Genomic DNA, 24,339 nt, shown 5'->3' on the forward strand with positions numbered 1-24,339 from the left:
CCAAGAAACAAATTGAAGTCAGGCTTACAAAGCCTTTCTAAGTCACAGTGAGACCTTTTATCCACACATAGGCAAAACCTGGAACAGCGAACCTTCACAAAACTACTCCAAGGCTGTAGAAGAACCCACAACAACATCAAAAGAACTGCAGGTCACATGTGTCTCAGCTAAGTTAGAGTTCATGCAAGGGCGTAGATTTGGTTTTGGCATTGGTGGGGACGGATGATTCAACCACCGAACCCTGCCCTGTTTCTTTTTTTTTCTTTTTCGTCTTTGCTTCTTGATTAAAAAAAAGGAGAAACATACTTGCCTACATATGCTATTCTACATGCTTTTAAACCATTTAAAATCACAATTCATAGTTTTATATGTGAATTATATAATGTTAAATTACTATTAAACAAATGACTAAGTATTTTAGAGTTTAGTTTACTTCAGTCATATTCCATATAAATCAGGTATCATACAAAAATAAAAATCGCTTCAAATACAGTCATGACAATAAAAGAATATGACTTTAAGGACTTAACAACATTACTTCAGTTATAGTACACCAACATCTCTTATACTTTGGCACTAAGGGAACACTGAATGACCTGCTGGGTTTTGTCCATAAAACTACTCGTCTAAGATTACCACAAAGTAAAAGATCTCTCAGCAAAATTATGCAACATTTTAGGCACTATTGCCCCGATCAAGTCAGTGAGCTGGGATATTTTATTCTAAACATGAACTACTGTTACAGCAACAGACATGGACTACATGCCCCACACAACAACTCAATGTCCACTATGTGAAGCAGCCAAACACATGCCTGCTCCTCTCGTTAACTGAGATAAACTGCTGGCATGTTTGTTTTACATCTATACTGTCCGGTCTCTGCTGGTGGACATGGTAACACGTTATTCATGGTTACATACAATTTTATACTGATGTGGGCCAAAGCCTAAAACGATGTGCTGGGAGTTTGCTGTTCTCCCCGGTTCAAATATTTGAAGTTTGCACAGCTACATTCTCGCTTGAAAATTTGTTAAAAGTTTATTTTGCAACCCAGAAAGAGTAATAAGAGGGGCACTGAAATTCGGGATTGTCCGAGAAAAAACAGGAGGGTTGGCATGTATTACCTAGCATAGCCTGTAACGTTATTATGATGGACAGGTTTTATGAGTGAACTTGACTTTAAGTCACTTACATGTTTCTTTGAAAAATACTTTCTTATATGCAGGTTCTTTTTGCTGCCATCCTCCTCCTTGCAGGTCCTCGCAGCGCAGGTTTGCCGCTGCTAAAACTAAACAGAGCTCCCTGAAAGGCTCAGCCAATCACATTGGCCATATTTGTCACATGACGCAGGACTCCAGTAGAGGACGTAATTTAACTCTTTCTGCACCGCTGGGTGAATGAGACGCTGACAGATCGCTTTTTTTTTTTTTTTTAAATTTCTACCGGTTTTGTTTTTCTGAGATCAAATTATTGGTGGGGACAATTCAATAATCGCTGGATATTGGTGGGGACATGTCCATTCCGTCCATGCCAAATCTACGCCCTTGAGTGCATGATTCCACACAAAAGAGTCTGGGCAAAGACGGCAGCCTGGGAGAGTCCCAAAGGGAAAACCAGTGCTGACCAAGAAGAACACATAGGCCCATCTCACAAGAAAGAAACATCAGGATGACTCCCGAAACATCTGGCAAAATATTCTGTGGACTGAATTTGTTAAGGTTTGAGTCCCGTTAGATTTGGGGTAAAACTAACGGCGTTTCATAAAAAGAACATCGTAGCAACAATCAGACATGGTGGTGGTGGTATGATGGCCTGGGGCTGATTTGTTGCTTCAGAACGGCTTGATATAATTGATGGTAATGTAATGTAATTCATTGAACTCTCCACCAGAAAATCCTGAAGGACAAGGTCCGGCCATCAGTTTGAAGCTTGAGCTGATGGGGTATTAATGAAATACCCCTCTTGATTGCGCTCATCAGTGTGTTTGGCCAGATGGGATTTGTTAAAGGCCGTTTTTCTGGCGAGGGCAGCATGACCTTGAATTGGATAAGTGTAAGATAATGATTAGCCCACCTGCTAATGTGAACTAATTACTTGATACTCAGCATAGCAGCTAGAGAGCTAACCCCAGCTTGCTTTGTCACTTTTTGGATGTGGAGTTTGTGTCGGAGTCTGGTGGGTTGGGAGGCAGTTGTTTGGTGGCATTAGTGATTAGTGGACTCCATTTCTAAGCTAATGTTAGATCCAGTCTGTTCGGGCACTGGCAGTAAAGAAAAGGCTCCAAAACTGAAACAAATGTTACCTAACTCACATTTAACTCTTGTTTTAGCAACTGAGCTACATACAAAAGTCAGTGGTTCTTTTCCAGGTTTTAATTGTCTCATGTTGCTTTTATTTAGAAATGGAATCATCATTCAAAGTTAATCCAGAGGTTATAATGAAAACAGCAGCTGGGTGTGACAAGTGGAGCAACAGGTTTGAATTTCTATCATGCATCACAGGCAATTCTGCTGAAGCGGTTGGTGATTCTGCATACCTGTGCAGGTGTTGTCAGTTATTCTGGTTGATTAGGCCTTTTCAAACCAAGATGGTATCTTTCTGGTGGTTCGCTATTTGGAGTGACAGATTGCATCCTGAGGATTCTTTGGACAAGATTAGATTTGATGGCTTAGGAAATTCTCACAGCAAGACACTCGACCACATACACCAACAGATGTCTTAAGCCTCAGGTGCCACAGATTCAAGGAAGTTTGAATTTGTGCTAAGATGAACGTGCTAAGATGAACGGGTATTTTAAAGGAAAGATCTTTAAAATTGTTCGACAGTATCTCTTCAGTCGGGATTCTTTAAGGCCAATAACAAAAAGTGTCACAGTCCTCAGTCCTCACTGACTTCACCAAGGTTTGTTTTTATTTTGCTGTCAATGTCTGGGGGCGGGACCCATTCGGGGTCTCCGCCCCTGAAGCTTCACATCTGGGATAATCAACGGACGTGCAATGAGCCCATCCGTGGCCACTACTTGAACTATGCCATTAGTAAAGCCCTGGCTCCTTAGTAAAAGTATAACCTAAATATAACATTTAAATGTACAATAATTGATTACACAGCAGTGGAGAGTAGACGTTTATCACAGTAGACGTCTTTCTGAAAGCGCTGTAACTAAGTTTAAGAATATAATCCACCCACTGTTATCATCTTCAATGCCCTGTACCAACACAGAGCAGAGCAGCTATCTGAACGCTACCCCAACAGAGGTCGATTATCTTGTTAATAATTTTACCTCCTCACTGCGTACGACTCTGGATACTGTAGCTCCAGTGAAAACTAAGGTCTCTAATCAGAAGTACCTGACTCCGTGGTATAATTCTCAAACACGTAGCCTAAAGCAGATGACTCGTAATCTGGAGAGGAAATGGCGTGTCACAAATTTAGAGGATCATTGTTTAGCCTGGAGAAATCATTAGAGAAAAAATTACTCATAATCATCTCACAGATGTAATATTATCTACAGCTACTCTTAGTACCATTGATGTTAAGTTAGACTCTTTTTCTGCAATTGATCTTTCTGAGTTAACGTCAATAATTACTTCCTCCAAACCATCAACGTGTCTTTTAGACCCCATTCCTACAAAACTGCTCAAAGAAGTCCTGCCATTAATTAATGATTGGCTTAGGAATTAATTAAAGATTTTCCCTGCATAAGCAATCTGGTCTGACTGGAACTGACATCTGCAATCAGACTCAGGATTCAGTCAGGGTGAGACGAGCGTTGTAAAGGCTAAGTTGGCTCATTGCTCTATCAGTGTCATGAGGCACAGTCGTGCTCGCGGTGTTTAGAGTGTCTCGGATTACAACAGCTTTGAAACAGCGATCCCTTAATCTGTATTAAAAGAGGTCAGATTAACGTTTATTAACATATAACAAAAACAAGATCTCACATGCACATTGTCATGTTTGCTGCAGACACAACTACGACTTTGTGCCAAGACAAACACAAAGACAATGACCTGCATTTACCTGCAGAGTGGATCTATCTACCAGCCCTGGGCTTTGCTTTTGTTTTGTGTCACTCAAATTCAACAGACTGCTGGATTTTGTTTCTGTATCTTCATTAGGTTTGATGCTTCGGGTCAAAACTGCAGCTGCAGGAAACTATGAATGCATTTGCTTTTATATTTACATAGGAAACCAATCTTTCTTTATAATATATAACATATTTCCATAGGTTCAACCAGTCGCAAATTCACAGTCTGTTGGAAGAAAAGATTGCTGAAAAGATTCCTTTGGAATTGCCATAATTTCTGTATTATATAATGTAATTTGATTTTTCCATCAGAAGTACAGAGAACTTTGACAGAATGGTAAATGGCCTGTATTTGTATAGTGCTTTACTAGTCCTTAAGGACCCCAAAGTGCTTTACATATCCATTCACACACACATTCACACACTGGTGATGGCAGCTACATTGTAGCCACAGCCACCCTGGGGCGCACTGACAGAGGCGAGGCTGCCGGACACTGGCGCCACCGGGCCCTCTGACCACCACCAGTAGGCAACGGGTGAAGTGTCTTGCCCAAAGACACAACGACCGAGACTGTCCAAGCCGGGGCTCGAACCGGCAACCTTCCGACTACAAGGCGAACTCCCAACTCTTGAGCCACGATCGCCCTCAGAATACACAAAAAGTGAAATTATAGAACCTCAGCAGCAACAACCGTCTCCAGACAATCAATCCCTGCTTATGCTTGTGTTTGAAGCAGCTAAACTTTTTCAGATTGCACAGCAGTGTCTCAGGTTAACCATTACTCTTAAATTTTGGGTTTTTCAGTCATTCTCTTGTTGGTTTATCTTGTTACATCACCCAGCCACTCCTACACTTCAGGTCATGGATGTCTGCCTTTGTCTTGTAAAATAAGTCATGATCTAGTAGAACTAAGGGGAACCTGTAGGTTATTAACGTTCACCTCTGATGTCTTCATCGGTCAGGGTCTTCTGACCAGTTACACTTGGCTGGACTTGCTGGCTTTGACTCTCTGACACTTGCCAAGCATTTTCAAATATCTCTCACTCATGCTGTGGCAACAGTGCAGGTCTCACAGGAAATATGAGTATGTTGCTGCCTGGACCTGTGTGCAGCGAAGCAAGGTGAGAACAGACCGGCAGTTGCCTCTGTAAGATGAGCTGTACGGTCAAAAATACAACTAATCGGACCTTAAAGTCATACAAGGTGATCTGAGTCTCACGCACACTCACATTATTTAGTTTAGTTTTCCGGTTGAATACAATTTAATGATTTAAAGTACAAGTTTTGTCTCATGCTGCCAAAGAATATTGTTGTACTTTACATTATCATGCTTTGCATGAACAAAGATATTCTCCTTTTCCAGCTCATGGTGTGATTTCTGCAGGACGCACTCTCGGGGGAACAAATGAAAGAAATGATGAATTCAAGTAGCTCGTAGTGAACTCTTTTGGTACACATCAGTGTTATTGCTGTTTATAATTGCGAGTTAAAGGTCAGTCCACATTTAAGAAGTGATAACAGAGCCTTTAAAAGGCTCCACAAACTGTCAGGCAGCTGTTAAACCTGTTTTTAGCAGCAATCCTGTAAATCCGATTTAAACTGAATACTTAATTCGTCCAGCCTTTGAGTGTTTGCTTCGCTGCTCCTATTAAATATTTATTTACATATAATGTGTCTGTTGGCGTCCAACAATAAAAGTAATGGTTTTAAATTTTTTTTGAGCATTAATTATTTACCTCTGAGTGATGCATTCAAGAGTTTCTCTTAAACCAACACATGGCCCTTTAGTCCCATTTCTCTCCAAATATTTAAAAATTTAAAGCTTTTATTGGATTTTTTAAACTCTGCCACTTAAGTGCTTGAAAATGCTTGATGTTCCTGCAGAGTGATGAGCCTTCTGCCCCTGCAGCCGCTGCGGTTGTTTGGCGTTTGCCTAGTTTGAGTTTGGTGCACGCTCGTACAGGTGCATGTGGCTAATCCCTGAGCAACAGTGCTGATGCTGATGAATTTGCTCAGGTGTTGAGTAATAATGGGATTCATGTTACTTATAAAGTGGAATTAAAATGTCAGATCCTGTGTCCTTCTCCTGTAATATCTCTGTCATCTAAAGCCGTCAAAGGTCTTCGCTCCATTTGGGATCGAGTGGCCCGTTTGATGTGCCTGCACTGTCTCAGCAGGTCTTAGCACTAATGCGTGCTTCTATTTCTGTCAGTGTCCAGTGACGTCACACTGCATTGTTCAAGAGCGTCGAGGTTTCACCAGCAGCCGACTGGCAACGCTATGAGCAGAATTCACTGTCGTTTCAGGTCTGGTTTATCTATTTGATGTTGTCACCACTGCTTAGAAACCACGTCTATTTTGACTGTAGGCTAAACCAAAACCAGCTAACTAAACCAAATTTATTCCCTGAACTGTTTCCACAGGAATTAAGTCATTTGCAAAACACTTTGAATATTTCTGTAATCATGCCGGGAAAGTCAAACTAATTGTTTTTAATTGCCATATTATCTGGGGATGGAGCCCCTTGGTGCAGCCTGGGCTCATTATATCACTCACACACGCCACTCAAGCAAATACCACACTGCAGCCAACAAGGCATCCAGTGACAAGCAAAATCCAGATTAGAGGACCAGCGACGTGACCCAGCAACTGCGCCCTAAATACATGTGTAAAAATAAAACAAAAACAGTGATTTGCATTTTTATATCTATATATTGTATAAAAAAACACATCAGCTTTTAGCTGCACGGACTGATCAAAAGACTTCATGTGTCGTTTCAGAGCGTGAGCAGAATCTTTATTAACGATTAAATGTACAGAAATGAGAAGCAACTGTTTCAAAGGAAAGCTCTTGCTGTGTACGGACTACTGCTCCATTACTGATAACGATACTGAAGCTTCACAGAGGGTGAGGGTAGCGCTGGCAGAGCTATAGAAGCTTATAAAAACTATCCAGGACACAGTGTTTAACATGGTCACTGCTAACATGCTAACATGGTCACTTAAAACTATATTCCATCCATCCGTCGTGGGTTAAATCTAACCAATCACAAGTTACTTTTCTTTCCCAGTTTCTGAGATCTGGTCCATTGAGTAATGAGGGTTTTCTTTAGACATGTGACCACAAATCACATGACATTAACTTGCCACTTTGGACGTGTAACGATGATGGTGAGGATGCAGGGTCAAGTGAATAAGGCCGCAGTCGCACAGGCCGAGAACTCGGGTTAATGACGACTGTCTGGCGCCACCGGCTGTGAGGGAAAATGATGTCGATGGCCAGTGTTGGGGAGTAACGGAATACATGTACCGCCGTTACGTATTTAAAATACAAAATATGAGTAACTGTATTCCGTTACAGTTACCGTTTAAAAAGGTGGTATTTAGAATACAGTTACTTTGTTGAAATAAATGGATTACACGGCGGTACTTCCCTGTTTCATATTGTGGCGGGTCAGGACTGTTTGGGTTTTGTTTGACAGCTACGTTCTGTTGTTCCAGGCGGCAGCGTTACGGTTGCCATGGTTACAGGGTGACGCTCTCTCTCTGCGTGTTTCCTGGGTGAGAGAGCGCCTGTTGTTGTTGTTGTGCTAAGCTAACAGGCAGAATGCTACAGGTATAGCTCTAAAGAATGTAGCATCACCGGCTGTGAGGGAAAATGATGTCGCTGGGAAAATGAAGAATGTTAAAGCCCCAGTTACACAGACCTACCAACATGGAAACGTATCCTCTTCCCGATTCTAACGCTGGACTCTTCAAGGACTAACCTGCTTTTGGAGCAGCATTCCTGCCTCACATTTGTTGATTTATTTCGCCGCGACAGCAATAAAAAGCCAATTTATAGAGTTTAGGTTGCATTTCTAATTCGAAACAAACTGAAGAAGTTGTTACGGTTAAGTAATAGGGGGAAAAACCAGACTCCTTTTACACTTGACCATGTGACTGAACTTGAGTCTCAAAATGAAATAAACAAGGACTATTTTTATTCTGGGTCTCATGCAGGTATGCTGTACCTAAGCCTCTTAAACATACATAACCTCAAAAGCTGTCAGCATCTTAAGAGAAGTCTGCGTCATGTGATGACTGCTGGCCATTAACTATGCCTGATAGCCTCTCCTGATCCCTTTTCTGCCTGCGTGCCGTACGTGAAGAGTAACAGTGCCAGCTGGCAGCCCGGGAATCACACCGGAGCCAAGCGTGTCATAAGCTCTCTCCTGTTTGCTGCTCTCTCTCGCTCTGTGGTCGGGAACGTGTCTCAATCTCCCTGTTATCTTCACATCTGATGGAAAACTTTGAAATTCTACTGAGATTTCTGCTGTTCTTCCTAAGGGAGAAAATTTACTGTCAGTAGCAGAGAAAAGAAAGCAAGGAAACAAGCAAATGTGAGTCACAGTATTGACTGAAGTCATTTGCTGCCCTATGGGAATGTCCCCAAGAGGGTTGTCCCCCAGCCCAAATTGCTCTTTGGACTGAACAAGCTTCTCAGATGAGAGGTGAAATGTTTTCAAGAAACTTAAAGAAGTCCAGATGCAGACCAAAGTTTCTTTTAGTTTCTGTTCCAACTCTCAGTATCACTGTGAGTCCACTCAGTTCAGCCTGATTCAGCTCACCCAATCCTTTCACCCACTGTACTGTAAAGTGGCTGCTTATGAATACTACATGACGCTTCAGCAAGTTATCAACAGAACTCCAACAGAATGAATGGAATTAAAGTGCTGAACATGAAATCAACTGTCCACAGACTCACAAAGAAAAGCGTGCCAGTGAGGAGTGCTTGTTTAATTCAGTCAAAGTTCCACCCAGTTGACCGCTGTGGCCCTTACGTACCTTTGTGCACGAAGAGCCCAGGCACCGTGACCAGTGTTGGTCAAGTTACTTGAAAAAAGTAATCAGTAACTAATTACTGATTACTTCCCCCAAAAAGTAATCCCGTTACTTTACTGATTACTTATTTTCAAAAGTAATTAATTACTTAGTTACTTTTTAAAAACACGATTTACAACCTGAATAGGTGATAAAGTGATAGATCTTTCAGCCCAATTCTACTTTTTCTGCATAATCCATCATACAAAATGTAATCAAATGGAAAAGTCTCTTTTTAAAACTTGTTTTATTAGTTTTAATCTTTTAACTTTATGCATCAAGCAAACATTTAATTATCTGCAACATTCTCTGACTGGAAGAAATTAGTTTAACATTTAAACCTATTTTCTGCACATTCCAGCACATAAAATAAAATATTTTGTGTGTTTACACTCAGTCTTTCAAATAGATGCAAGTAAAACACAGCAGAAAATAAATAAAGTCAAAGACTAGCGGTCCTGTTGCTCTATTTTCACCTGTAAAGCAGGAGTGGGGTAGGCGGAGGTTTACCCTGGTGCAGGTGTGCAGCGGTCAGTGGAAGAATCCGCGAGTTTCTCTGTGAGTTTCCCATTACGTCGTAGCTACTCGGTGCTTGTTTGGAAGTTTAGGGGTTTTTTTCACTGTAAAAAGAAGTTTTCTTCCCACGCACAACGGACACTAATGTTTTTGTCACTTTTTATGGAATCAAACTCAAAGTAAGGTCAGTACTTCCACGCTTTAAACGCTGCACGCTCATACTCTCTCTGCACTCGATATATGATCCATTGTTGATCTGCACACAGCTGTTGTCACGAACGTCGCACTCGCTTACGTCACTGTCTCGCAAAAAAAATCACGGTTTTAGTAACGCAGTAACGCTGCGTTCCTACGGGAAAGTAACGGTAATCTAATTACCGTTTTTGCAATAGTAATCCCTTACTTTACTCGTTACTTGAAAAAAGTAATCCGATTACAGTAACGCATTACAAGTAACGCGTTACTACCCATCTCTGACCGTGACACTGACTGACTCAAAACTAGAGGAGGGTTGCAGAGCGGCTTGCAAAACATGTCAAAGTATTCTTTGACAAGAACCGTGAACCCCGAGTTGCATTTTGTGTTTGTGTGTGAATGTGTGTGTGAATGGGTGGATGACTGAATGTGTAAACTGCTTTGGGGTCCTTAGGGACTAGTAAAATACAAATACAGGCCATCTACCATTTAAAAGTGAGCATAGGAAAAGATGTGCTCGTAGTAGAAGTGTTACATAAATACCATTTAACGTCTCACAATTAATAGGCTTCATTGTTTTTCTTTAGACTATCACTGCAAACAACTCAAGGAGCCAAATTTGTCACCAAACTAATCAACACAACAATTATGTGACAGCTTTGTCAGCGTTTTGGGGAAGTTATTTTTTCTCATTTAGCCTTTTAACGTGATTATCACTGTATAACACAAACCACTGGAACACAGGAGGGGCATTTGCTACAAATTCAGCTTCGCACACTTAGGTTGGATTCATATTAAACAACATATCTGTAATGATAAATGACCTGGTTAATCAAAATTAATTAACAGATGAAGATTAAAATGAGACCAGAGTGTTGAGCAGTAGTGTGGTATCATCTGATCCACGTGTCAGGAACGCAGGTCGAGTCCAGAGTTGGTGAAATCATCAGCTGTGTGTTTGTAACGCCGCTCACTCCTCCTGCCAGAATCGTTTCCATCTCTCGCTCACGCTGGAAGCCACAACCAGCTGCCGTGATTTGGATGTGCTCTGCACTGGTTAATGATCAGCACACCTGTGATGACTTAGCACTTTGTGTTTGCCTCACAAAGAGATTCAAGCCAGTAACTTCACTGCTGGCTTTGTAGCAGTTTCTTGTGTTTAAGCACAAAATATTCACCTGAAGGAAAGCGGTAACACAGTCGACCCCTCCGCCTCTTTCATAATGTGACTGAACCTAAATATGAGCTTGTACAGCTGCAGGCTTGCTGTGATATTATTCATTTAATCTTTATTTTCTATTCTATCCCAGAGGCCGGAGCTTCAAATGAGGATTTCATCTCAACTTCAGGGTTAACTTTGGCTTTTCAGTGGTTTACTTCTAGACTGTGATCCTAATTGGCTCTGGAGGAGGTCATAGAGAGTAAAAATCACCAATGAGTTCTAATTAAAGCAGCATTGATGTACTAGGAAGATCCCTCAGACTGCTGAATACAGATAACATGAGGGTTAGTAATAAATATAGATTCGTAGATGCAACTTTACTCCTTGATTAGATTTTTCCCTGTTGGCAGTAAAATATTTTATTGTTCTATAAGCTAAAACAGCTATGTGTACTTGCTGACCTTAGATAAAATTTATTAAAAAGTTGTTTATTAATTTACATAAACTAAGCCAGTGTTTGAATTCTGTTTTTATACAGTCCTGATCTACGGTGGCCCCTAGAGACAAAGCACGTACAAACTCCAAAACACAACGGAAGTGCTCCAGGACGCTAGGGGCAGTGTTGAGCTCGATTTGCAAAATAAACGGCAAGTTTGTCTGTATGGGACAGTCTAGTCTCCATCGTGTTTTGGAGTTTGTACGTGCTTTGTCTCTAGGGGCCACCGTACTGATCAACCATGCAAAAAATCATATTTTGCATGGTTGGATCTTAACAAGGTTCCAAGTAGAGCTTCAACATGCAACAAGAAGAAATGTGAGTGAGACAAAACATTTTTTGAGCATGAAATTTATTGAAAACAATGTTTAAACCGAAACAGGCTGTTTTACAGCTGATCCAAAGTTTAGGACCACACCTCCAAAAAAACCCGTAAACTGCCCCGAAACAGAAACAGTTCCAAACAAACTCAGTAATGAGAAGCTTCACTGCTATTATCGATCACTTCAACAATTCTTTGCAGCATGTTTGATGCAACATTTCTCCAAGTGGTGCAGACGGTCGTACGAGGTCGTATGCGTCTCCTGTCTGGAACTGTTGTCCATGTTTGTAATCTTCCCTCGCCGTCCATCCCCAAAGGTTCTCGACTGGATTTAGATCAGGGGAAGACGCAGGATGGTCGATGATGGTCCCTGTTTATGCAGTTCAACAACCCGACCACAGGACAGTGTGACTACCTGACACATCAACATGTTTGCACGTGGTCCTAAACTTTTGATCTGCCACTCGACTAAAGATAACTGATACTAAAAGTAACTGAGCAGCAGCTGAATTACCTTCAGTCTATTTTCTATATCTGACTTCTTCAGTCTTTCTAATATCATGTTATGGCAATAACAGATAACGGACGGGTCTATTGAACTGTCTTCACAGAGCTGCAGCTCAGGCATGATCACTGCATGATCATTAGAGTCAAAACACAATGTGCTGCATCGAGACCACAAACGGAGCACGCCCAAACAATCATGCATGTGTTTCTCTCTTATCTTTTGAGTGAAAATATGAATAAAATCTTCTTTGGTTGATGTGAATAAAAAAAAAAAGTCACATGTGCTCTTCACACTTTCAGGAAGCTTTATAAATAAACCATAATAATAACTTTATTTAACCTCTTATGCAAACCTGCAATTTGAACTGTTTTCATTGCCTTCTTTATAGCACTTTATTTGGGTTTTTCCATCTGTCACATTTACTTTGATGTTTCTATATAAAGAAATCTATTTTCTGATTATGCAATCCCAAGGCCGTGTCAATATTGACTTTCAGACAGACAAGGCTGTGATAAGTAGTGTCTGTTGTCCGTAGGCCCATGTGAAAGTGGCGTGGATGTCACTTTGAGTCTAAAGTCTCTCTGCAGGAGACTCAGACGTGCACAGGCGGTGTAAAGGGGGGAGACCCCTCAGCCTCAGGAGGAATCCTGCCCTCTGACCTGACGAACACAGGAAAACATGCATCGCTCTAATTGGAAACTCTGTTTTCTCTTGTGCTGTAACAATGTAGCTACAGGTGGATGGAGGCAAGAAGGCAGTCAGATCTTTAATTTTAGGCTTGTTCGGAAGAATCTGGAGAACTGAGGTGGATGGAGCATGTTCAAATAGGGTTTTTTGTCCCCTAATTTTAGTTCGCTGTAGCCTCGGGAACGAGCAGAGTTTACAAATTTTCACCTTCCTCCCAAATGATAACAAAAAACAAAACAAAACGTGAATACATAGCCCGGGGTTTAGCTATTTCTGTGTTTGATAAAAATCTTTTTTGATGGGTCTAATCAATCTTTCAGATGGTAATGTTTAACCCACGGCTGAAAAATCGATAAAACTTTAAAAATAGCATCTCTGTCTAAATGTCTGGAAGTGAAAACAGCAACAACTGTGAGTACGAGGAAGCAGAGATACTTTTTGTGAGCCTTTCTCAAAACGTCTCTGTCAGTACGATTATGAAAGCTACAGTATGAACATGATTCTGTTCTGTCCACATTTCATGGCTACACTTTGTAAAACTTTGTCATTTGATTCAGACATGAGTAGGGATGGGTATCGTTTAGGTTTTATCGGATACCAGTACTTTTGAAATGGTGCCGGTGCTTAAACGGTGCTCAAACCGGTGCTTAAAGAATGGAGAACACAAAATTGGTCCAAAAACCTCTCATGTTCAGCTGTTTTTTTGTAAAAAGATAACAATGTTAGCCTTTTCTGCAGCTATGGGGCATATATGGTATCACTCTTGGCTGGAAGCAGCTTAAACAATGGAAAAAACACAAACTTTGTCCAAAAACCTCTCATGTTTAACTGTTTTCCACTTTTTCTTTGGTCATTTTAGCCTTTTTGGCCAGGGTGAAGGGAGTATCTGCCATCAAACAAGAAGACAGCCGCATGTAGCTATGATGGTGTTTGCTAGTTCACCTTACATGCATTAATGTAATAACGTGGTTAGCCTACTCAACGTAAATTACACACGAACAACATTAAGCTATTCATGCAGAGAAGAACGGCTGCTGCTGCATCATCATCCTCATCATTTCTGCTACACTGGCAGGGCTAGGGGCCAGGACTCTCCTCTTCGGGTTTTTGGGGGATGTTGCTAACTCCGGGTCGATAACAGGCACCACACCCGCAGTAGATGTGCTCGGTGTGAGGTCTCGCAGCAAGCTATCAAATACGGCGCATTTCTCTGCTTTTAAAAAAACGCTATGCGTCGCCAGGTGTTTCATCAGATTTGAGGTGTTACCTCCTTTGACAGTATCACAGTATCAGCTTAAAGCACTTGTTGCAGCTGCTGAGTTTGCATCTTTTGCTGTGAAGTACAGCCAGACTTTGACCGCTTCGCCTTGGGCATTTTTAATCTGTAGCTCTGCTCTAAAAGAACGTACGTACCTGGACCCGCCTACTATCCTCGGAAACGTAAAATGATTGGCTAGAATCTAAAGTGTATCACAGCTCAGGAAAAAAAAGCACCGAAATGTGCGCTGCTTTTTGGTCTGGTTACTACCGTTTATGTCAGAACCGATACCGGTACCCATCCCTAGACATGAGAAACCAATGGTTAGCTGTGGGTAAAGAGTCGAAGCTACGGTGCTGCATGGCATTAACTAACAAACACTGGCATCTTTCAAATTCACTTTCACACTTCTAAACCTGTCATAAGAAAAACAATGTTATTATCTTTAGTTATTCCCAAGCTGCAACCAGCAGCAAAACACTAAGCTAGTCTCTCAGGCTTTAGCAGGGGAGGTCAGTCTGGGTGACCCACAACAATTGTCTAAAGCAGCAACATGTCAAAGCTCTCAGAGATGTCACAAATGCTGTTTTGGGCAATATTCCTGTTACTGATGACACAATAAATAAAGTTTACGCTCAAACAAGCATTACCAGACTTGTGTTGACACAATCAGCTTACGGACATCACAATAACCGCACGCGTCACAGTGCTGTGATTTTAATCTTATATTGTTTGTTGTCACTCTTTTCTTTTCTCTCTTTGGCTTTGCCTCAGGCAAAAAGCCCCGAGCCAAAAATCACCCGCTTGCAGGTCTCACCTTGGATAATTCAAGTTACTAAAATCGACCTCGCAACTGTTGGTGCCTCAGGTTTGATGTGTGACGTTCTTACTAATTATTGTGCCTGTGTCACAGCAATGTACCCACACAGTCTGAATGCAGCTTTTCTGTTAGCTGACATTAAGCTGCCCTTAAAAAACAACGACAGCACCAAAGAACTTCAGACACACTTGGAAACATCACTACAGATTTGTCCATCTTTTATACCCAGCCTGTTTCAGGCTTTGACATCTGATTGAAACTCTGGGTCAAAAGTACCAAACACTGTGAGACAGTGCCTTGCAACAGCACCTTTCCAATTTGCTTGTATTCTGTATTATATAAAAATATTACAAAGGATCCCTGTGTTGGATTAAACAAGCCAGATATCGGTTTCAAGATTCCTCTCGGTGCGTTTGCTTACATGAATAACCCTGCTGTGGCGCGTAAAGGGAATCCCAGTCACGATAAAGAGGAGCCACGGGGGATATGCTGCACTCTGCAGTGAGTAGTCATCGCTTACACCAGCAGGGGTCCATCATGTTTCTCAAATAGCAGCTGAGGCAACAGGCAGAGGCATCTCAACCATGAGGCCCATGCAGGGCCACACGCCCCTATCAGCTGGCTGACAGCCAGGTCAAACTCTCGCTGATAGGTGGAAATCTAAGTCAGCCAACTTCCCATTGGTTGTTTCAGGAACCATATGACTGGATATGCTAATTATCTCTATGTGGCTGTTGAAATCCCTGAGAGCTGAGCAGCACAGGCACTGAAAGGGAGGAAGAGAGCGAGACAGTAGGAAGAAGAGGGGGAGTGACTGCAGCATGCACTCTTAGGAAAAGCTGCTCTGCAAACTGCAAAAGTCAAACTGAGAACTCTTAAAAAACTACTTTTTTTTTTCTCGGAGCCGTCTATTTTTATTCCATGAGTGCTACAAGGTAAGCCAAACTGACAAACAACAAGGAAAGCATTAATAGATGCGTCGCTTTTGTCACTGTGCATAAAATTAAGCTATTTAGAAACCGGATGGATTTTACAACCATTTTTGGCGACATGCTAACAAGTTTTATCAAACTAGAGCTGAAAGCTGATAAGTTAAGCAATATTTGTTTGGATTAGGCATCCTGTCTTCCTCTTTTCATCTCCCTGAAACTTTCTTAACTCTCTGAACTTTTATCCTCTCCCTCATCACCTCTCCTTCCCCCTTTCCCCTCCGTCAGTGTGCTCAGATCTTTCAGTCCATCAGCGATGCCCGGCCCAGTAATGCCGATGGATGTGGCTATGCGGTTCTACATCAGCCATTCTCCGCCTCCTCTTCGAGGCTTCCTCAGCCACTATGAGGACCTGCAGAGGGCCAAGAACCGGGTGAACCTGTCCAGCACCCATAACCGCAAACAGCAGCTCTACAAACCTCTGCGACCCTGCCTCAGCAACCAGCAGAAAGATGACGGGAACTGCGTGGGCTGGAACAACAGCAAGGCCGGCAAGAAGCAAGTGGTGTTTGCAGACACAAAGGGCATGTCGCTCACCGTCATCCACGTCTTCTCCAAATTCGACGACGAGCCGTATCAAAGCAAGCACCTGGACGCAATCGCAGATGAGCTGCAGTTCGACATGACAGACCTTGAAACGGCTACAATGGATCTAAAGATCAGCTCGGTTCGCAGCCTGGCGTTAGACTTCAAGCAGCCCTCGGCCGACTACCTGGACTTCCGGAACCGCCTGATCCAGAACTCGGTCTGCTTGGAAAACTGCTCCCTGCAGGAGCGCTCGCTCACGGGCACCATCAAGGTCAGGAACATCGGGTTTGAGAAGACAGTTGCGGTGCGCGTCACCTACGACTCGTGGGTCAGCTTCACCGACATCGACTGCACCTTCATGAACAACGTGTACAGCTCCCAGGACAACGACACCTTCGCATTCGTCCTGGAGCTGCCCTGCTTCATCCCGCCGCATAATCGGGTGGAGTTCTGCATCTGCTTCAAAACCCAGGGTCAGACCTTCTGGGACAATAATGACGGCAAGAATTATGCGCTCAAGCACATCGGCTGGAACGGAGAGGACCTGAACACTCGGCCCTCCCTCGGTTCTGCTGAGCAGAAAAAGCCCCCAGAGCAGAAAAATGAGGGGGTCAAGTTAGTGGAGCTGGAGTTCGATCAGTTCGGCAGCCCACGCATGTCCAGCGGACTGTTTCCCGGCTGGCAGAGCTGGGGTCAGATCGATAACACCGTGCCTTATTGGTGAAACCTGCAGCATGTTTGCTGAACTGGCATTAAGCAGAAGAAGACAAACAGACATTGACAGGGCGTTCAGTACGAACCAGCTGTGGTTGACTCGCAGCCAGAGACTAAACTGAATCATGTTCTCAACTGACCTGGTTTTTGCTGTAACGATTGAGGACAATGATGAATGATTGATGAAATATGGGTGGAGAACGACGAATATTTCGGGTTTCCTGTTGTAAAATATTCATGTGCCTTCTCATTGTGCCTGCCCACTAAAATACACATTATTTGTACAAGCCAAGATAAATGGGGAGCCCCCTTTGGAGGGCCTGACGGATTGGGTAACATAAGCACTGATTGAGATGTCCCTAATAATGTGATATCTGTAAATGGAGCTGATCCAGTCCTTCATATTGAAGGGGGAGCGCATGGCGCAACTATGCTTCTCTACTACAGAAAACACAGTTGATTCGTTGCTAATGAAAAATGCACACTAAACTAAACGTTTGGACATTAAAAATGGCTAAACTGTAATATTTAAGTCATGCCCTTTTCTTTCCCTCCGTGTAAATTGCACATATTTGTCTGCTAAAGTGTTTGAGTGGTAATATGATGGAAGTGAGCTGCTATTGTGTGTCAAGAAAGGTCGCTGCATGTGAGTGGTTGCTTCGAACTGGGAAGAAGTTTGGAAACGTCTGTGGTTCTGGTATGTTAAGAAAGAGATGATGTAAGAGCGAATGTTTGCTTTTAGAAGTGCAATTCTCGAAGATGAGTGTACAGTACGTGTGGCTGGAAGCAAGAATTTTCTGTTTCGAAACAGCTTATGTGTTTTCTTCGCTGAAGAAAGCTCTGTGCCCGGCATTCTGTGTATCACTTGAAGGCGTGCGTTGCCGACGAGCGCCACGTCGTTATGTATTTCCTTTATGAAATAAATTTCTATATTTGTGCTAAAATGTTACGAGTCCAGACCTGTCTTTGAAACAAACGCTGGTAGCTTTTACACGTGTTGGGGGAAAACATAACCCCAGTAGCTTCTCTCTGGTTTCGTTTACAGTCAGTCTTTCATGCAATTACACTGAAGACTCCTAAAAACAAGGTTTACATGCCAACAAGTATAAAATATAGTCTGCTTGTGAGCAGCGTGCACCACAGGAATTCAAACCCTCAACTCATAAAGATGATTAATGGGCTGGTTTTAAATATCTCATAAATATTATTAATAGTTTAATACTTTATTCTTCCAATTACATAACTAATGTTTGTAAACACAGCAGAGAAACAAGCTTGTGTTTACAAACATTCGAGAGGAATAATTTATGCGTGCCTATACCGGGAGTGGGCGGGGCTTTTATTCAAAACAAGAAGGGAAAGTACGGCAAGACTATTATATGTAACATAGTAAATAGTCATGAGTTACAGATTTTCTCTGTCACATCAGATGGATTTAACACAAGTCTGAATGTCACTGGTATCATGTCACCTGTATACACTCAAAATCTTCCCATAGAGACAGTTTAGTTAAAGCCGGCTTAATCACAGTGACCGGTCAGTCCTCACTGATCTACATAAAGCATTCGTGCATGCATTATGTCACACGTGCAAGGTTCAGTTTCAGATAACAGCTTCCTTAATTTGCTCAGCTGCGTTCAGGACGTGTGACAGATTTCAGATGCGTTTCTTGCACATTCGGAGTGACTACAAACAGAACACACCTCAGCTGCCTGCAGGAATTCGGGCTTTATTTCGCTTCCCTCGTCTCACTTGTCCGTGCGGCTGCTCGTGCTGGATTCATATTCAGCAGGAAGAATGGTGACCGGCTGGCATGCACAAAGGAAAGTCCTCGGGCTGGATCAGGGTGAAGCCGGAATATTTTCTCTCTTTATCACGCTTCAACTCTTGGAGTGCATCTTTAGCTTTCATGTGTATAAGAAAACTCTCTACTCAAAGCACGATACAGTACCGTGACATGTCATGGATGAAGACAGGGATGTTTTTACCCCATGACTCATCAAATTATCGTTATCCAGTTGTTCTTATTGTAGCTTATCCTCCTCAAAAAGTATCCAAGTGTTCCTCAGACTGTTACTGGAGGCCGAGGTGATCCTATCCGGAGTGAGTTTCTGGTTATACACCGTGTTTCTGACGTGTTCAAGGCCAAACGCTTTATATTTTGTTCTAAATTTAGGAGAAAATGCAACTTTGTGAAGTGTGAAAAACTCTTTACAAGACGTAGTTTGTCAGATTTCTTGAAATCCTTCATGTTCGTAATGAAACATCTGAAACAAACTGAGTGGATGTGTGAACTCAAGCACACTCTGCATGTACGTGCACTGTGTGGAGCTTTCTTTTTCTTTGTGCTGAGTGATCTGTGCAGATTTCACCTTCACTGTTGAACCTGACCTGGAGGTCTCCTTAAGAATCACCACCCTGCTGCTGCATTTCTCACTGTGGGCTTTGCTGCGTAAAAATTGAAAAGCTGATCCAGGATCAGCTTGAGACGACGCTTTGATCGTGGCTTTGGGCTCCAGCTCTCCTCCACCTGCTGATCCACATTCCTTTTAAACTTGTAATTTCCTGAAGGATCATCACAAAAACTCTTTCTGCCCGCCAGCTTTTCATTCCGTTTGTGTACGAATGTAGGTTCCTACGCTCGCCGTCACTGTCTTCCCTGTTATTGCACGGCCTGCTCTCATTTCCTTTTCTTCATTTGTTTTTCCTGTTTACATTCCTCTGCACTCTGTCTCGGCAGACGTGGTAAATTCAAGCGAGTAAATAAAAATGAAAGAATTCTTTATCATCAGCGCGTCTGCACTTTATTATGAGTCTTTCTCCATCATTTCTAACTTCTATGATAAATTTAGATACACAGTTACAGCAGAGCCCAAACAGTCCAGCTTATAAACTGAATGGCTGCATAACCGCTCTATAACACGTTTATTACCCTCTCGACGCTAACTGATTACTAAGCACAGCTTTGCACCACGATGTTCTGACTGGACAAAAATCAACCATGCATTCAGGTGCAGGACAGAGTTGTGATCAGATAGTGAATTAACTTGCTGAAAAATGCAAAGTAGACATCAGGACATGTCAGACAGAATTTGAAGATTTTTATGCATTTTTGGCCAAACAATAATATATTTAAAGTATCCTTCCACTCGCAAGGTGTCTCCTTCCTCTTTCTCCTGTCCTCCTCTGCTCTCCACCTGTCTGCTTTCAAAACATGCTACTACTGTATCCCACCAAATATTATCATCCGTCTGTTATGATCCACAAACAAACATGTTTATTTTGATGAGGAAAAACATCAATACCTGAAGTTTAAAATAAAAGTCCTCTTATTTGTATAACCTCCAGTGATGTGGACCCCTGGGCCCAAAATACATCTTGGACACCAATCAGACATAACATTAGACCACTGATGGGTGATGTCAATAACACACCTGTCAGTGGGTGGGATATATCAGGGCAACACGTTCTCACTCCCAAAGCGTCACATTTTAGGCTAGGTGACAAATCGTCAACATATTACGTTTTCGGCTACCCACCACGTTCCTGAATGACGACCTCGGAAAAATGAGGAAAAATGAGAACCGTATGGACTCAATCTACACATGTTTGCTCTTTTTCTTCAAATCGCTTAGAAACACGCTATTTAACATCATTAAAGTCCTGGTTAAGATCAGGAAAAAGGTTATGGTTAGGGCTAGGGATAAGGTTAGGTTTAGGGCTGGAATACAGGGCTGGAACGTCTATTACCGCGGGAGCGTCATTGCACTGGATTTCAGTCATAACCCACCGTGTACCATAACAACGCCGAAGGTCTCCTTTTGCGTTCCTCAGGAACGCCGCGGGACGTGACAAAACCTCGGCATGTTACGCCTCGGGAGTGAGAACGGGCTCATCAGGGAGCAAGTGAACATTTTTGGCCTCAAGGTTGATGTGTTTGGTGCGGGAAAGGATTTGAGTTAGTTTGATGATGGTCAAACTGTGTCTGTCAGCTGATTGGGTGAGAATCTCCAGAACTGCAGCTCTAGTGGGGCGTTCCCAGCATGCAGTGGTCAAGGAAGGAACAGTGATGACCCAGCGACAGGGCCCACTGATGCATGTGTGGAGAGAAGGCTGACCTGTGTGGACCGATCCAACAGACGAGCTACAGGAGCCAAAAAATGTCCTGCTGGTACTTATTGAAATGTATCAGAGTTCACGGAGCATCACAGTTTGTTGTGTATGGAGCAGCGCAGCACCAGATCCGTCAGGGTGCCCATGCTGACCCCTCTCCACTACCGAAAGCACCAACAAACGGCATGAAAGAATCAGACTGGACCACGGAGTAATGGAAGAAGGTGGCCCAGTCTGATGAATCACTTTCTTTTACGCTGATGGCCAGATGTGTGTTGCTTACCTGGGGAACACCTGGCACCGGGATGACCTATGGGAGGAAGGCAAGCCATCAGACGCAGTGTGATGGTGTTGCCTGGCCTCTCCCAGCAGAATAATGCACCCCAGCACAGAATGGTTTAGGAATGGTTTGAGGAGCATAACGACAAGTTTAAGATGTTGACTTAAATCTCGGTCCAATCCAGCATCTGTAGGATGTGCTGGACAAACAAGTCTGATCCACGGAGGCCCACCGCTCAGCTTACAGGACTTCAAAGGTCTACAGCAGCGGTCTCCAACCTTTTTTGCACCACGGACCGGTTTATGCCCGACAATATTTTCACGGACCGGCCTTTAAGGTGTCGTGGATAAATACAACAAAATAAAACTAGAAAAAAGAAGATTTATTCATAACACACGTGAAAAGACCCAGGAAAACCGAGTAAACGATAAAAATGATAACAAAACAACATTGAAAACCGATAAAAACCCTGAAAACTATACATTTCACACCTGAGCCTCAACTCTCGCGGCCCGGTACCAAACGACTCACGGACCGGTACCGGTCCAAGGCCCGGGGGTTGGGGACCGCTGGTCTACTGCACACCTTTAGGGTCTGCCTCGATGGATCAGGGCTGTTTTGGCAAGAAACCCTTTGTACCAGGTTGTTTTTTAGTGTCAAAGGTATCTGAGATTTGGATTTACAGTGATGTATGGCTGTATGGGTGTAGCACCGATGTTTGCCAAGAAACATGTTGATAAAATACCCAAGTTTCATTCATTAAAACTGCAGCACAAACCGCTTCCATGGTCTGTTAGTAACCTCACAGCAAATCATTTTGTTCGTCAGATATTTCTGTTTAAAGTTGCACAAACAGAGTCTGGTTGTCAGTCAGCCTGTGCCAGTATCCAGGTGGTGTTACATCACCATCAACATGACACCTTGACCGGTTTGATGAAGGGATACAAAAGTGTTTTTGTGTCAGGCTATAAACATGTTTTTCCTGTTGTAAAGTTGGCATTTCAACGTGGAAGTCAGTGGGGAGTGATCCACTTTTAGTGACAGCATCAAGTGGCCGTTCAGCAAACTGCAGTTTTGGTCCTCCCACACTTGCAGGAGGACCGGCTTGGAGCAAGTATGCAACAGGGCCACTGACCACTTAGCAGTTAGTATGAGACGACTCTCCGCCAACGCAGAAGCAGCGTGGGATGTAACGTGTTTTATTATAAGGTTAGAAAACAGCCAGGCACATTCAAAGGCTTATCTGGAGGTTTCAGTCTTTCTCTGCTCCTGATAACATTTGAATGATTGCTAATGGCGCAAGGAGGGAAGACAAGGCTCTGGACCTTTTATATGCAAATGTAAAAAACACATACAAAGTGGCTTCTATCCACCTGCCTGCAGGGCTTTTGTGCTGAAGACAACTTTACTCTTCACTAAACTGGTGTAAGCCTTGGTAGAAACAACACAAATGCCTCGTTCAACCAGGTGCAAAGCTTTTCAAGGACAGTGATTATTCAATAGTGCTGCAGGGAGAACGAGGACTGAAGAAGGGGACTCGGGCTAATCTACATTACTGTATTATGTCTGAGGCCTCATCGCCCACCTGGTGAAAGCGAAGAAACTATTGTTCTTAATGATGCTCATTTCCAGCTTTTGGTTTTTAGGTGCTCCCAGACGAGAGACCGTTCATAGCTGATAATAATCCTTTTGTGGATTATACCTGACATCATCTACATGAAACAAGTAGTTTTAGTTTCTGTCTCCTTCCTCTAGAGAGTGATGTGTTAATTAGACATTTAAATCTTTAACCCTTTAAAGCTGGTCAGAGCAGCACGCTCCGTTTTGCGTAACTACTTTTAAATCCCAGTAGCACTGCAACCACATAAGCTAGCGCAATAATTTGTTTTGTATATGAAACCGGAGGAGTTGTACTTACATCTTATGCCATCAGCTTGTCCTCGGTCACAGTTTCCTTCCACATATAGCTTTGCAAAAACTGCATAAAAAGCACTTGCAGCAACAAAAACATAATATTCCAGAAACACGCTTTGCAGATCCGATCAGCTGTTCATAACACTTCCTACATTAGAATAGACGTCAGCGCGAACTATCGCATGTCCGCCATGACCTGCCCGAAACCGGAAGTGACGCCATTTTCGCGAAAATTTAGTTTTTTACCATCAGAGCCTCATGAGCCTATACTGGTGTTTTTAAAAGTTATCTTTGACTTTATGACTTTCTGTGTCGTTTCTGGGATGCTTAGGACTCATATTGCACTGCTGGAAATAGTTTATTTTGATGCATATGCTGCTTTTTTGCAAATTTGCATTATAATATTTATTTTTGTTTTTCCTGCAGTGTATAAAAATTGGTGTATTTCAAAAATAAAACTATGAAGACACTCAAAATAAATTTCCTGTGGTGGGAAACTATTTTGTGCAACTTTTTTGTATTTACAGTTTTGAGGGATAAGCCTCTTAAATTTCTCTAACTAGAAATATATGTTAAAAAAACAAAAACGATTTTACATTTTTTTGTAGTTTATTGCACTTTTTTGCAATTTATGTAATTACTATGCACTTAATGCAGACATATTATTAAAATTTAGGCTGTAATGGTTGTATTGATGTATAGCAACTTGAAATGCTCCCAAAAATGGCTCCACAGCATGAAAACATATAATATAAGCTCTGGCGGACTTGGTTCTATGGTAGGTCTTAAATCTTTAAACATTGGACATTAAAGTTGCTAAAGATAAATACTAGTTGGTTACACAGATTCATTCTTTTGAATTCTTCATTCTTTTACTAAAATTTTGATTTTGTTAATTTTGTTAATGCCACTGCGTAACTTTGTGTTTATTAAAACTTAATGCTCTTGT

The 24,339-nt window shown here is 42.4% G+C and overlaps 1 protein-coding gene across 1 annotated transcript; it reads left to right on the top strand.

Annotated features, from left to right (window-relative positions):
* The first annotated feature begins 15,593 nt into the window (after window positions 1-15,593).
* On the top strand, window positions 15,594-18,027 carry LOC102790425 (protein phosphatase 1 regulatory subunit 3C-B-like). The gene is made up of 2 exons (XM_087849957.1): window positions 15,594-15,787; window positions 16,070-18,027. The coding sequence occupies exons 1-2, from the start codon at window positions 15,774-15,776 to the stop codon at window positions 17,091-17,093; spliced, it is 1,038 nt and encodes a 345-aa protein (XP_087706083.1). The 5' UTR covers window positions 15,594-15,773; the 3' UTR covers window positions 17,094-18,027.
* Window positions 18,028-24,339: the final 6,312 nt, after the last annotated feature.

The sequence above is a fragment of the Neolamprologus brichardi genome, chromosome 13 (assembly GCF_056152115.1).
Source record: "Neolamprologus brichardi isolate AB-2024 chromosome 13, ASM5615211v1, whole genome shotgun sequence".
Taxonomy (NCBI): domain Eukaryota; kingdom Metazoa; phylum Chordata; class Actinopteri; order Cichliformes; family Cichlidae; genus Neolamprologus; species Neolamprologus brichardi.